At 37.8% G+C, this 15,656-nt stretch overlaps 1 protein-coding gene across 3 annotated transcripts in view; it reads right to left on the bottom strand.

Annotated features, from left to right (window-relative positions):
• The window catches only part of EPHA5 (EPH receptor A5), a 279,079-nt gene that overhangs the window by 245,895 nt on the left and 17,528 nt on the right, over window positions 1–15,656 (bottom strand). For all 3 annotated transcript variants that reach the window (XM_075203676.1, XM_075203659.1, XM_075203669.1), the window contains exon 2: window positions 2,015–2,079. In XM_075203676.1, coding sequence (XP_075059777.1) covers window positions 2,015–2,079 — 65 coding nt within the window. The remainder of the gene's footprint in view (window positions 1–2,014; window positions 2,080–15,656) is intronic.

Here is a 15,656-nt window from a genome sequence, read left to right as displayed (position 1 = left end):
ATCTCTTTATATCTTTTTAAATCGTGTAGCTTAATTTATCCAGTTAGATATGGCTCTGACAGCATCAGACATCCCATTTGCACTGCTGTTGAAAGGAATGCTTATAATGCTGTTTGAGTTTAGGCAGAAACAGAACATCTTGTGCAGCCAGCCACACTGCATACTCAATATTCTCTGTGGACTAAAGAGGGTTATCTTCCATACTGTGTAGAAAACTCCCAGAATCCTTCAAAAGATTCTGACTGCCTACAGTAAGCAGATGTGTATTTTCCTAAAGAAAGCAATTGTATGCTACTAAATGTAAATGGTGGAAAATAAAATCAGCATGATAAACAAAGTAAATGGATCATAAGGGTGGGAGCTAGCTGTAAAATGATTAAATCAGTCTATACACATGGGTGTAACATTATGCACCCTCTGTAGTATCAAAGAGATTTAAAAAGAAGGAAGCTGCTTGATAGCTCCATTATTCCAGATGACTTAATTAAAACTTGCACCAAGACACAGCTATTGGCAGTTTTTAAACTAAACAATTCATCAGAGGCTGCAATTTCACTACAGTCGCTGTTTGTGCTAAGTTAAAAAAAAATCCATAATTCATATTATGTTAACAGTGTCTATCAATGAGACTTAATTTTGTATTGTTCCTAATAACACAAATTTGATATTGAGTTGAATACAGAAGAGCTCATAACATGCGTATATTAAATATGGATGCTTTTTTTGCTGCTTACATTTCATAAAATGTCAAAATAGCTATGTTTATTCCAAAAACCAATATAAAGTTGCTCAGTGCATGCTGACATTTTTGTGAAAGCCTGCCCTACAGTCCTGTTCACTGCCTTTAATCAATAAATGCACTGCCATGTGAACAGCAATGTATATTACAGCAGACTTTTTGTTTACCCAATTTATATGTTTACATAATAATTTTAAAAGTGACAACTGACTTTATACACTGCAATTTTGCAGCCAATGGGGGACACATGACCCAATTTCACAGTGTGATAAACATGATGCATGTTAAGTATCCAATAAGAATCAATCAGATTATTATTGGACTGGTTGGTAAATGCGGTCAGTTAACCGCAGATGACTACTATCTAAAAAGCTGTGAAACAGCACATTATATAAATCTCCCAATCAATGACATTGGAAGTTGGTTTTCTTGGGCACAGATTTATATGATACCACAAGTTACCCCTAGATTGTCTGAGTTAGTTGATTGTCAAGGCAGATGAATTACAAGGTTTTGCATTTTAAAAGGTTTTTAAAATATTTTGCTTGAATTTCATTATTTTATTACAGGTAATGAATTATATTATATTACTATTTTTAGGCCAAAAAGTGGATAAGATGCTTCCACATCAGAAACTGACATTGGCTGCGACAGTGTAAAAACTTGCACTCCATAGAATCACATGAAATGAATGCAATAATGCAGTTACAGTGCAAAAGTGTCATATAGTCAGTGAATGTGTTTACTATAAAAACTCTTATTTTCTAATACAATGCAGTGACTATTGAGTGAACATCCAGAAAACTCTTAAAAACTTTACACATCTCCACAATACATGTAATTATAGTTCATTTTCCACATCTTACAAAAACATACAGAAGTAGCTTTAAATGGTATTTTGGGGTTCAAGATAACTCAAAACCTGCAATACGCTTAACCCATAGCATTTCTTTATTGTGTAAAGACTAATTTTCTTTGCCTAACACCATTTCTCACAGCAAGAAGTAAATTTCACTATAAAGTAAAGATAAGATGTTTTCTACCAAGGAAGCAAACCAGTAATTTGTCTTTCAACATAGAATAAAATAATAAAGGAAAATATATCTGATGCCCACTGACAGCTATATTGTGTAAAATATCGATGCATGAAATATGTGAAATACACTGTAAAAAGATACATGTTTGTAGCTTATACAAATTAACCTGCTACTACACATAAATACTTTCTAAATTCATTCTTACTATGATTTTATTATACATGGTAAAATGTCTTACCCCATTTTTCGGGTATGCTATCCATCCAAGATCACCCATAACAGATCGAGAATCCAATAAGTTCACTGTCAAAAGAAAATAAAGTTAGAACAAAGATATTATTTTATTATCTAACATGCAATACAATTTACTTTGATAATGTATGGGTCATTATTCACTTGTGCAAAGGCTGTACAAATATACAGTTGGAAATGTATAAGATTTTGATTTGTCAGATTGTACAATGTAGCTAAATTGACCAACCAATCCACTGTGAGTGGGTCATTAGCAGGCGCGGGCTGGGAGAGCCCGGCCCGGGGGGCGCACAGGCGGCCGCATCACGTGACATCGCGTGTCACGTGATGCGGCCGTCTGTGTGCTGGATGCGGCCGCATCGCGTGTTATGCGATGCAGCCGCGGATAATGTGCTAAAAATTTGACCTCCTGGGGAGTTGGGGCCGGCCCAAACAGGGGTCGGACTGAGCGGCCCGGGGGGCGATGCCCCCCTGCCCCCCGGCCCAGCCCGCCCCTGGTCATTAGTTATGATGAAATACAGTCTGAATAGAAATTGATCTGGTGAAAAACATGGATGAGTGGTGATCACCAAAGCTGCATGTGGGGATCATAGTTCTACCCTACATTGCAAGCGGGAGCAGGGACCCGTCACCATCTTTTAGGTTAAAGTTTTTGCGTTGAAAGTGAAGGTTAAGGAGAATTTTAATGTTTATCTATAATGAATATATACAAATAACATCTCCTTTATCTGAACTGTAATTTCTAAGAATAATAGATGGCAGTCTTTTCAGTTAATGCATTACCCACTTGTTTTACTGCTTAAAGAAAGGTGATTCATCATAACTGGGACTCAGCAGTGGAGAGTAAGAATATTCTGCTGAGAATGGAACATAGCCATGGAAAAACCTCACCAGGCTAAATAAGGTTATAATTATTGTGAGACCCAGCAGGGGCAGAACAATGTTTTTACTATCTATTTTTCTTTCTATTTCAGACTATATTATGACACAATGATGTCATAGTTGCCATGAGCGCTAACATAGCCCAATGCTTGAGGCAGATGTGCCTCAGTTGTACCTCAGTCATGTCTGGCTAGTCACAGTACTTTACACTTACAATTTGAATGGTAGCTCTGTCTACATAATTTTATCTTTGATCATTTTGACCTATGTAACAACTTTTCTTACTAGTGATAAATGCTTTTATTTAAACAAAACATAATATATTTTGAACCAGACGATGCATCACAAATAAACGCCTCTGAGATAGCACTTCTGTGCTTGCATTGTGTTCAGTGCTGTGTGCAATGAAATTGTCAACTCAAAATAAGCTGGAAGTATGAACTTTGTTTCATTCATAAGGAGGTAACAATCATATAGCTAAAGTGTATACGCAACAATTTGTCAAGTGAAGAGAGATAGGGCATACAGGCTTAGTCTAAAGATTCTGCAGTTGTCATTAGATAGAGGATATTTGACCCGTCCAAAATATTAGCGAAATTATCTGATTAACTGGTTTTTGTACCAACATCCCCAACAAACAAACCAATCTGGGTTCCTGTCAAGCATTGGGCACTATATTACACAGTTATGCCATCCCCTTCCTATAGCACTCTGTACTAGACTCCAGTTCTCTGGATCTGATGTAACACACTCCATATAACAGAGTCTGTCTTTACCAGTTGGTTGCCAAATACTAAGTTTTGCTTCAACCCAAAATTACCAAACTTAAAACCATTGCCAGATTCAGCATTTGGGCATCCAAAGGGAAAAAAAGGGAGACAATAGCTGACGGACGTGCTGTCTGACACAAGTTTGCTATGTTATTCAAACTGAGATTCCCTCTTTTATGGCTGGCTAGAAAAGAAACATTTGATAAGCTCTTATAGGAAATCTATCAGCCACTTTTAAATAGATCATTTGGTAGATTGGAGCATACCTCCTTTCAATAGAGTGCCAAAATCTTTAGATTTCTTCACTGAACCCTTAGGGCCTTATGTACAGTCGGACACAAGTCCAACTCAATTAAACATAGCCAAATATTCTTCTCAGTCTGCACTCTGACCGAGACTGATCTCCCCCTTGCACCTCTCTGCACTTAGAGTGGTGGAAAGGAGAAGTTAGTGGGTGAGCTTAACAATGTAAAGGCGTGTTCACGCTCTTTATATGCTACACTGAGTTGAAAGCAGCCAAAGATAGGTCTCTAGGAGTGCGAGTGCTTTCTACTGGTACAACAGACATTGCTGTGTTAAAAAAAAGAAGAAAAAAATAATAACATTTTTAGAAAAGGTGTGTACCCCTTCCCAAAAACATAACCAACCCTTGTGTGGTTTGGGGAAGGAGACGCACAATTTTTTTTACATGAATTTATTTATTTATTTATCTGTTTTACAGGACCGCTCTTACTGATACACTTAAGTGTGTCATGCACACTGGCCTATAAGGCAGATAAAGAAGCGTGTCTGTGCAATTTGCATAATATTTTAAGTTGCACAAATCTAAAGACCCGTGCTACAGTACTTGGAATACTCTGTAAATTACAGGTTGCAATTTACACTTACAATTTCAGTGTAAATTACACCCAACTCTACATCAGGCCCTTAGGGGTAAATGTATCAAGCTGAGAGTTTTTTGGTGGGTTTGAAAAACCAATCAGATTCTAGCTATCATTTATTTAGTACATTCTACAAAATGACAGCTAGAATCTCCACTTTTCAAACCCTCCGGAAAACTCTCAGCTTGATACATTTACCCCCTAGTGTTGTTCAAGATAACTTCTGCAAAAAGTAGTGCTGTTATGTTATCATATGTATTATAGATTAGATAAATTTTTACTGTGGGGCTCTCAGACACCAGGAGATGGCTATGATGCCCCGTGAAAGGGGAACATATCTACACATGTCTGGTCATAAACCAGTTTTGGGGAGACGTTCTGGGATTCATGTGGATACACCTGTATAGAACTCTAGATATGTGTAGCCTTATTAAATGATGAATTGATCCCTGCTGTTTCTGCACATACAAAGGTAGCATTTGTAATACAAAAAAAACTTAACTGGTAAAACCCTAAGAAACCTACTGCAGCATATATGGTCAATCTGGTTAACAGTTCCCTTCAAATGTATAGATTGGCATATATGACTAGATAATGTACAAACAAATATCTAAAATATGGCAGTTATGAGTTGACAGTAGAGGAAGTTTGATATGGTGTTGAGGAGAACAGTTATCATGAAGCCTATTTTCTAACAGTCTAGCTTGGTTCCTGCATATAACCTGCATATCTAACCACAATATAGGGGATGAAAAATCTCATTGTTGAAGACCTGTTTACTGTCTTCTCTGCAAGTCTTGTAATCATTGTGTTCCTGTCCCTCACCTAGGTCCGTCTGTTTCTTGTTATTATTTTTCCTCTCAAAGTGTGAGATGCTTTGATAATATTTTTTATTTATTTTTTTTAAAAAAGCAGGTAACTTTTTAGGTATATAATTAACCTGGTCACTTTTGAGTTTTGCTAAATGTGCTTTGACCATTTGTCTGACTCATGATGAAAAACTTACAGTGACTCAATTACATAATGAGCAGAAAAGTTTTTATACAATGATACAACGAGACACGACTTGGGTATATCGCTACATAGTGCAGCTTCCTATATTAAAATATATGGAAAACCCCAACGTGCTCCAATGTGCTCTGAAGTAAATCCTGGATTTTCTATGTCAGAAAATAAATCTCCTGATTGATTACTCCTCACTCCCTTCAAGGTCACAAAAAGATGAGAGAATACAAGAGAAATAGAATTAATCACAAATGGATTAAAGTCTGTATTCCGTGACCCTCATCTACTAGTAGCCTCAAAGGGGGTGAAGGGGTCAGTGAAGGCATTATATTGCTGAGCCAAAAATTAGAAACAAAAGATCTCCAAATTTGATATAATAGTTGATAATAACGTTTAAGAAAAAAAATAAAATTTACACTGAGAAACAAACATTATTTTACAATTATAACAGTTCTGTTTGCCATGTAATTTGAATAGCAAAATGCACTTGTGACCAAGTTCATGCTGGCTCTTGTAATACCACAAACGGGCACTATAATGATGCCCCCATCTTGGAATAATAAGTCTTGCCCCATCATATATAAAATCTTATTGCCCCCATTATAAATAAAATAGTATTGCCCTGTAATCAAACTATACATTTGTATTGGCCCCATTATAAAATAATAAAGTCCCAGGTGTACCTTATCACCCTTCAAAACCAGCCCTATCTGCCCCCTGTGATCATTTTTTAAAGTAGAGCATTTGAAAATGAATGATATTTTTTCATATAGCACACAGAGTTTAAGAATTTGTCACGTTTCATTGATTGCAAGTTGTAATATGGACTTTCTTGGCAAGGAGGTGGCATACTCGCCCAGAATTCTCTGAGCTGCAATTACTGTAATTAAGTGCTTCAGAACAGTATATTTTTCTTGTAAGTTATAATGGATGCACAAAGTGTATTGATCTACAATGTAGCTCATCATTTAAAATAAAATCATGTCTTTTAGACACCACAAGAGAATGTAATTAGAAGACATATGGCCTACCTTTTTGTGATTATCATTGCTTTGATTGAACGTGAAAAACTGTTTTTATAAAATGTGCTGATTGTAAGTGGACTCCTCTTTCATTTTTCAAAATCCAGTCACTGGTGCTTTAACAGTTAATTTTCAATGTACAGATATATTTAATGTTATTGTGTCATGGAATACAGAGATAGAGATAAAGATATGCTTGTTCTTTTTATTAAATTAATAAATAAATTAACCTGTATATGACATAATCTAGTATATAACACCAGGGGGTAAATGTATGAAGATCCGATTTTTTTCAACTCGCCGGAAATCGGCGAGTTTGCAGCTAAAATTTAAAGCGGCGATGGCTTGTAAAGGTTTGCCTTTACAAGCCATCGCCGCTTTAAACTATAGCTGTAAATTCGCCGATTTCCGGCGAGTTGAAAAAAATCGAATCTTCATACATTTACCCCCAGAATTTATATTCACTTAAAATATTTAAATATGGTATTTATATTCAAAGCATTCCATGATAATTTAAACTTTTAGAATGAAAGGTATCCATCCCAATATTTCAAATGCTCAAAGGAAAAGTGGCATCTGTGCTTCCACAGACACCCAGGAAGATCTCAGAAGATTTGTCACAAGATACTGCTTACTAAACATCTGGGTTTCTCAACCTGCGGTATGTGTACCCCATTCAGCACCTCAGAAAGATTCAATGGATGCTACAACAGCATCCTGTTTTTTAAAACGCAAAATAACAGTTTAATACATTTGTAAGTATAAAACGTATACAATATGTAATCCTTTGAGTAAATTTGATGTTCTAGTTAATGATAAAAGGAGTTGTACGATATATATTTATATACATTAGGGGGTACTTTGAATAAATGAAAACACTTTAGAGAGTTCTCTGGATAAAATGACGCAAAATACAGGCTAAAAAAGGTAATAAACGTAAACATTTATAGTTATAAAAGTGTCGAGAAATCCTGCTATACGTACTGAGTGCATAGAAACAAAATGTCTAATACTATATCATATACAATACTATAAATGTAGAAGTCAAACAGACACTTTTGGGGGGAATTCAATTTCCTGCGATGTGGTGTGAGGACATCGCACCGTGCGCATCTGCCCGGTAGAAATCGCTGCTCATTTTTCCGTGTACCTCATGCATGCATCTGACCCAGGAAAATATAATTTGTAAGTAAAGCCGGAGTTGAAAAGAGGGGCATTTGAAGAGTACCATCTTTTCTTGCACTGCTTAAAGCAGGGTTTCCCAAACCCAGTCCTCAGGACTCCCTAACAGTGCAGGTTTTCCATATCTCCTTGCTGGAGCACAGGTGTATTCGACACATTGTAACAGATCCACAGGTGGTCCTAATTATGTCACATGTGACCAGGAAAATCTGCACTGTTGGGGAGCCCTGGGGACTGGGTTTGGGAAACCCTGGCTTAAAGCAATACTGCATGGTGATTGGTTACATTTTTACATTAGACGCAACATGACGCACCTGTTCAGGGCTGGCACAGAGTATTTCCAACATAATGTCACTGTGCCAGCGTTCTTCAAGCCACAGAACGTTAAGTAGTGCAATAAGGAGAAGTCTACTGATAATGATAAATCATCCTACTGTCATCCTGGCTGTGTATATATGATGGCTATCTGTCATACTACACCTCCCAACTGTCCTGATTTAGGCAGAACATTCCCAGTTTGACAGGACTGTTGTTCCATCCTCCAACAGTCAGGACATTTGTACAGTGCCAGAAATTATGTGAGCTATGTCTTGCTCATGAGTGGCACTAGTCTTTTTAGAGGAGGAGAAGGGGTAAAGAGGTAATCTTTGAAAAGGCCCCTTTTTGGTAGAGATGTTTGGACTCGGTTCACCGAAAACCGAGGCAACCCAAACATCAAAGATCCGAGTACCGAGCCAACCCGGCTCGGTACTTTCCATTTTCCTCGGATCTGAATCGAGACAAAACGTCATTGTTGCAATGTCGGATCTTGCGGGTTTTGGATTCCATAAATACCTCCCTCCCCAGGAGATCTAGCGCCATTGCTCACACAGAAACAGGGGTAGTAGTGTTCTTGTCACTCTCCATTCTCCAGTGACATTGCTCAGTGCCACTGCTCACACAGAAACATGGGTAGCAGTGTTCTTGTCACTCTCCAGTCTCCAGTGCCATTGCTCACACAGAAACATGGGTAGCAGTGTTCTTGTCACTCTCCATTCTTCAGTGACATTGCTCAGTGCCATTGCTCACACAGAAACAGGGGTAGCAGTGTTCTTGTCACTCTCCATTCTTCAGTGACATTGCTCAGTGCCATTACTCACACAGAATCAGGGGTAGCAGTGTTCTTGTCACTCTCCAGTCTCCGATACCATTGCTCATACAGAAACAGGAGGGGTAGCCGTGTCCTTGTCACTTGACAAAAATTGACTGGAAATGACTGGAAATTAATGTTATTGAGGTTAATTATAAAGTAGGAACAAAAAAAGAGCCAATTTATGTGTTTTTAGCATTTTTTAGCAATTTATATATTAAAAAAAAAATACAGATCCAAAAACAAAACAAAAACCAAAAAATGTAAGGGCGGGTTTGTCAAAACCAAAACCAAAACCCAAAGTTAATAGTGATCTAAAACCAAAACCAAAACATGGGGGTCAGTGAACATCTCTACTTTTTGGTGTGCGTGTCGAAAGTTGTTCTTATTTGCACCGGAAAATGTTGGGAAATATCGTCATACATCTATAATTGTACAGAGAAAAAGTTCTACGGCATTTATCAACTATTATTATTTTATTTTTTTTCAAAATTTATTTATTGAAGAATGTCAAACACGTACACATCAGTAAATAAAGAGATATGTTTATACATAATAAAGAGGAACCACGACACATAGTATAAGGAAATCCGTCATCTGTGAGTTTCTGAAGCAAACTATAAATATATGATGTCACACATAAGATACAAAAGTCTGGAGAGACCGGGGTAGCAACTATTATTATTAGGACAATGTATTTATATAGCGGCAGTATATTACATAGTGCTTTACAATTGGTAACAAATATAGTAATAGAATGAGAAAGACAAAAGGTTCTGTTTGCAAGCTTACAATCTATAGAAGTGTGTACCATCTTTTACTTCTGGATGAATCAGTATCACATATGAGTGTGTAACAGTCCTTGTAAGGACTATTTATAAGTAATAAACAACATTCTGCTTATGAAATCCTGCACAATGCCTATTATCTGCTGTAATTTTATGACCTACAGATAAAAGCTCAAACTCTAATCCATTTCTCTGCTGCCCTGTGTTGAACCCAGCCTGCTACTCTGCAATCCCGATCCAAAGTTAATGGTCTGGAGAAACCAGCCTCAGTCACCTGTAAAGAGGTGCTGCAGCAGCTATATACAACACCCGGAATTAATGGTTCCAGGTGCGAGGAAGGAGCCTGGTGGTGGCAGCGGCTACAGTCCTACAACTAGTGTGCAACTGGCACTTGCAATCTGTTAGTGTCTGGTTGCCTAGTAACACCAGTAGGTGTAATAAATAATGACAGGTTACTGGCAGTAACGGGAACCCCAAGTCAAAGCGGTACAACCACAGACAATCTGACGAGAGAAAGACAGGGTGGCGGATTAAGCTCATCCTCTCACAGATTATAACTGGCAGTTGCGAAGAAAGGAAAACATAATCTAATTTTCTGTAACCGAGGTTATACAAACAGGCAATTAGGTATAGAAATGTGGAACAGAACAAGAGAATAAATGCTTCACTGAAAAGAGAATATTTTCCTTTTTGTTCCTATACAAAAAACAATGTTTCCAAAAAACTAACCCTTAGTGGACCATAAAGTGAGTTATAATATAGACATATATAACTATTACAGACATCTTGAATTATTGTGTTACGTTTTTACTTATTAAGGTTCTTAAGCTTTTAGCTTTATGTTGATTTAACTCACTGACAATCAGGGAAATATTGTACGAACAATTCATTTTCCTAGTATAAAATACAAGTGATGGTACTTATTATATGTATAAACCCCTGCAAATTATATTTTATAACAGAGAGTTGTGATGTTATTGCTTAAAATTGGATTGGTGGGTTCTGATGTAATTGCTCCTGTGTTAATTAGGAAACATTGTGTTTTATAAAGAATAAAGCACTACCTACTGTAAATTACTATGGCTATTGCAAGACACCTTGGAATACGGTATCCTGTATAGAAGCACTTGTCCTACGATTTTTGTTTTTTATATAGACACGGAATGCCTCCTAAATTCTACTTTCTTTATAATTTATATAAGGGGACACATTATATCTTTGCTGCATTAAGTGTAATGCAAATGTATCCCAATCTCTATGTTTGATCTTTTTCTTAGTGTAAAAGTGACTTAAGTCACACATGGGGTCTATTTACTAAACTGCGTATATGAAAAAGTGGAGATGTTGCCTATATAAACCAATCAGATTCTAGTTATCGTTTATTTACATTTTACAAAATAACAGCTAGAATCTGATTGGTTGCTATAGGCAACATTTCCACTTTTTTAAACCTGCAGCTTAGTAAATATATCCCCTGGAACTGCAACTGTTCCAAAATTGGGTTAATGTGTAGGTCGCCCCTTTTGAGCTAGATGTAATGTGTTTTAGAGGAAGTTTCACCACATCTGCACAACTAGACAGGAAAAATATCATTAGCTATGAAATCATAGACAATAGTATTAAAAATCACTTTAATTACAATTACACTGAAGAAAAATCAACCTATTTAATGTGGTGAGTTTCTACTTTTTATTCAGCTTCCATACAGCAGTATTCTATTAAGTAAATGAATAAATGCAATGATCCACAACAAATCAATTATTGTGTAACTAATCCTTCAAACTAAAAGGCAATGAGAAAAAAAAACATACCAAATTATTATACAACAATTTAATTGCATTATTTTTTGTCAAGGAAACAAACAGATTTGTTTTGTATATACTGCTTTAAGCTCTGTATAGATTTCTGCACAAGTGCCATGTTCAGACTATGTGAGAGTTAATGTAAATATATTTTGTTGTTTTTTGTGTTGTTACAGGGCAAACAGGAGTCAGTAAAAGAACATGAAACATAAGTATTACCTGAAATACAGTTCCTAAATTTGGGGTTACAAAATTAGCTAAAATTATTTTGAAACAATATACATAAAGCTTAAAGCTACACTATCACTTGTATATACATTTTACTAACTTGATGATTTAATTAGTAGGAGCCCTGGAGGCTGCCCTATGCAACCATTTCTCCTAGGGCTCCACTAGTTCTGTAAAATTGTGTTTCTTTCACCAATTTAAAATGATGATAGAGGAGTGGACCAATCAAAAACCGCAGTTTCTTGGTTTTCAGCCAGGGCTGTGAGATGAACTTGAGGGCTGCTATTTATTATTTAGTTGTATTATATATGAACTATTGTATTGTAATTTAGAAGGACATAAGAAGTTAGGAAAGAGTTCAGTGACCATATAGACAAGAATTCCAATGACACTTGGTTTATCATTATAATTTGCAGAAGAGACGTACAAGTATTGCTACATTGTTCTGTAATATTATGAAATATTAAAGTGCAATGCATTAAGTGATTATATCGCACTCACAATGATGGTACTAAACACCATGTTTGTAAACATAATTGACAGGGAAATCTAATTGATTCCCATTGTTCATAAATAAGGTTGTTATTATTATTGTGAAATGGGATTAGAAACACCGTTGATTGGTTACACTGATAACAAATTTCAATTTTCAGTTTTTCAGCATGTATTTACACATAAAGAACACACAACAGATAAAGCTATTTGATATGCTCAGAACACTGTTATGTAGTTCATTATCAAGGGACATTGCCCCAATAAGATGTGTGATTGACTATAAAACTATTTAAAGTCTAATTTTAATCTTATCAGTAAAGTTAAAACTTCACAAATGATGTTAAAAGTTTAGAATAAGATAATCCAATGGTCCAGGTGGGTATCATTATGTTAAGGTGAAAGCACAATGTTTTTTGTAAAATGTCTCAACTTTCACACATGCCTGTGTGTCAGGGTCTTTTTTGTATAACTTCTTCTAATAAAGGGGGCAGTGGTCCTAAACAGTGAGCTTTCAGTTTGTTGGTTTTAATAGACTTGTTATAGCAGTAGTTCTAAGAGTACAATGCACTATATACTGACTTCTTTCTATTCTTGACTACTGCCCCAGAAGGCTGCCTTGGGCTAATGTCCATTGTATTGTTATAACATACATCTTCATCTTGTGGGCCTTATTAACTAGAGGATAAGTTACTAAACCATAAGAATGAATGGGTATGCAATGTCAGAGCATAAAAATACAGCACGCGAATGTCAAATAATTCCATTGAGAGCATAAAATAACACCCTGAATAAAAAACAACAACATTACCTTAATGATAAAAATATTGGCATATATAATATAAAATGCAAGTTATCCTGTTTTCACCACCACAAGAAATATGCAAATTAGGCAATAAAATTTAAGTTTGGAAAAAACTGGTAAATTTACTGGCAGTGCAACGTCAATTTTTCACGTATCAGTAAAAAAATAGAGGTTAGTAAAAATCTGGCATTTTACTGACACTGTTAAAGCACACGCAGAAACACCAATGGCTTTAGGACTGAATAGTATTTACAGCCACTTGCAAAAAATATTCAAAATAGTTGTCAATCATGGTACAATCATGGTACAATCATGGTACAATCATGGTACAATCCCAAAATGAATAGCCAAGCAATCAAGATGTGTAAGAAAACACATAATATAGACTTCATTTACATATTTTGCCAAATAGCTTTCAGCATATTTATTGGTTATCATTTATGTTTTTGATACAGCCATTATAATATTGTCATCTGCTCTTAACAGCAATTTGCTGGTACTTTGGTGTACCAAATCTGAAGGCATGTGCTGCATCCTGCATGCAGATGTTCACAAAATCAATCAGAGTGTGATTCTGACTGTATGAGCCACTACGCTAATCACAATGGCTTACATTAAATTCACTTCCTGTCCGGGTGCTTACCCTCTGCTTCTGAGTCACCGCGTTTTTCGCTGTGGCTCACACTGCCGCTGTTCTTCTCTCCTGCCTCGACTGTTGCTTAGCAGCCGGGACCAGGGTCGGACTGGCCCACCAGAGGCCCGTGCTATCCCCGGTAGGCCCCGACCCTAATCGCTGCCCTCTTTGTTGATGGGGGAGCAGGAATAAGACAGAAGACAGAAGAGATGAAAGAAGCCGATAGAAAATGTAAATGAAATGGAAGCAAGGGGAAGCACGGCAGAGTGAGGGGGGGCATGGCAGAGTGAAGGGGGAGCACGGGAGAGTGAGGGGGTGCATGGCAGAGTGAAGGGGGAGCACGGCAGAGTGAAAAGGGGGAGCATGGCAGAAAGTGAAAAGGGGGAGCATGGTAGAGATTGAAAAGGGGGAGCATGACGGAGAGTGAAAAGGGGAGCACAGACAGCATGGCAGAGAGTGAAAAGGAGGAGCACATACAGCATGGCAGAGTGTGAAAAGGGGGTGCACAGAAAGCATGGCAGAGTGTGAAAAGGGGAGCACAGAAAGCATGGTAGAGTGTGAAAAGGGGGCTAAAGCAGCATGGCAGAGTGTGAAGGGGAGCCAAAGCAGCATGGCAGAGTGTGAAGGGGGCCAAAGCAACATGGCACAGGGTGATGAAGGGGGACCAGGAAGGGGGGGGGGAAAGCTGCATGGCACAGGATGATGAAGGGGGGCCTGGGGAAGGGGGGGCAAAAACAACATGCAGGCCGCAGTGTGATCATAAGGAGGCACAGCATGGTGATGAAGGGGCACAGTAATGTGTGTGTGATGGCACAGTGGGCTTGTGGCAATGTAATGTGTGTGTTATAGGTGTTGGCTAAATAATGGGTGCTATGTTGTTTGTAGGATGAAGGTGGGGCAATTTAATTTTATAGTGAGGACTATTAATTTAAGATGGGGTGGTTTGGGGGCTATTAATTAAATGTGGGGCTCAGTTTGAGGAGCATAAGATCTATTTATTAAATGTGAATATCATTATTTAATGACAGTGACGATTGTGGGAAATAGATAAATTTATTATCCGTAAATGCAATGAATTTATTGTAGGGGCTGTCTGGAGGTAGGGAAATAGGTTTATTAAATGTGAATACTATTACTTTAATGTTAGGGCTGGAGGAAGGCCTAAGCATTAATTGTGGGTCCTATTGGAATTTTCTAAATGTACCCATTATTTTTTCCAAATAGGGCCCCCAACATTCCAGGATCCAGACAAGCCACAACTAAAGAAACCAGCAGCCACAGGTGGTTAAAGTGACAAGAACAGGTAGGACAGTCTGTCAAATGTTCTGAGTATAGTGCAGGCTTGGCTAAACTGTGGCCCTCCAGGTGTTGTGAAACTACAAGTCCCAGTATACCTTTCCAGCAATAAGCTGCTATATATTGGCAAAGCATGCTGGGGCTTGTAGTTTCACAACACCTGGAGTGCCACAGGTTAGCCAAGCCTGGTCTATTGGGAGAATCCCTATTTTGGTGACTGTTCTGCCCAATCTAAAGGGCAGGTCAAAACTGTGTACTCTTTATATACCCACTGCATTCTTTATATACTACACTATGGTGCTAGCTGTCCTTTGTGGGCTGACCACTCCCCCTCTAGTGTCTGGTCTCACCTCTATGATGGCTGGCCACACCTCTCTGGTGGGCCCCTAGTGTTGCAGTCCCCTGGTGGGCCCTTCATGCCCCAGTCCGACACTGGCCGGGGACACTGCTCTGCCTCTTCCGACCCAGCTGCTTGATAGACAGCTGGGACTCTCTGTATTGTGATTGCAGTCACATGACTGCAGTCACCAATTATTGTAGGGGGTCTTGCCTCCTATAAAGCACAATGATTGGCCCTTATTAGTTTAAATGCCATGGAGGCATTTGCGTTCTTATCCTGCATGATTCATGAAGCCTGCTGTGTTGCTAAAACCTAAATATTCTGATTTGTCTGCCTGTTACTGACCCTGGTTGTTACTGGATTCTCCTTGTT

The sequence above is a fragment of the Mixophyes fleayi genome, chromosome 1, assembly GCF_038048845.1.
Source record: "Mixophyes fleayi isolate aMixFle1 chromosome 1, aMixFle1.hap1, whole genome shotgun sequence".
NCBI lineage: Eukaryota > Metazoa > Chordata > Amphibia > Anura > Limnodynastidae > Mixophyes > Mixophyes fleayi.
Note: the sequence above shows the minus strand (reverse complement) of the source record. Positions and strands in the feature narration are given on the sequence as shown.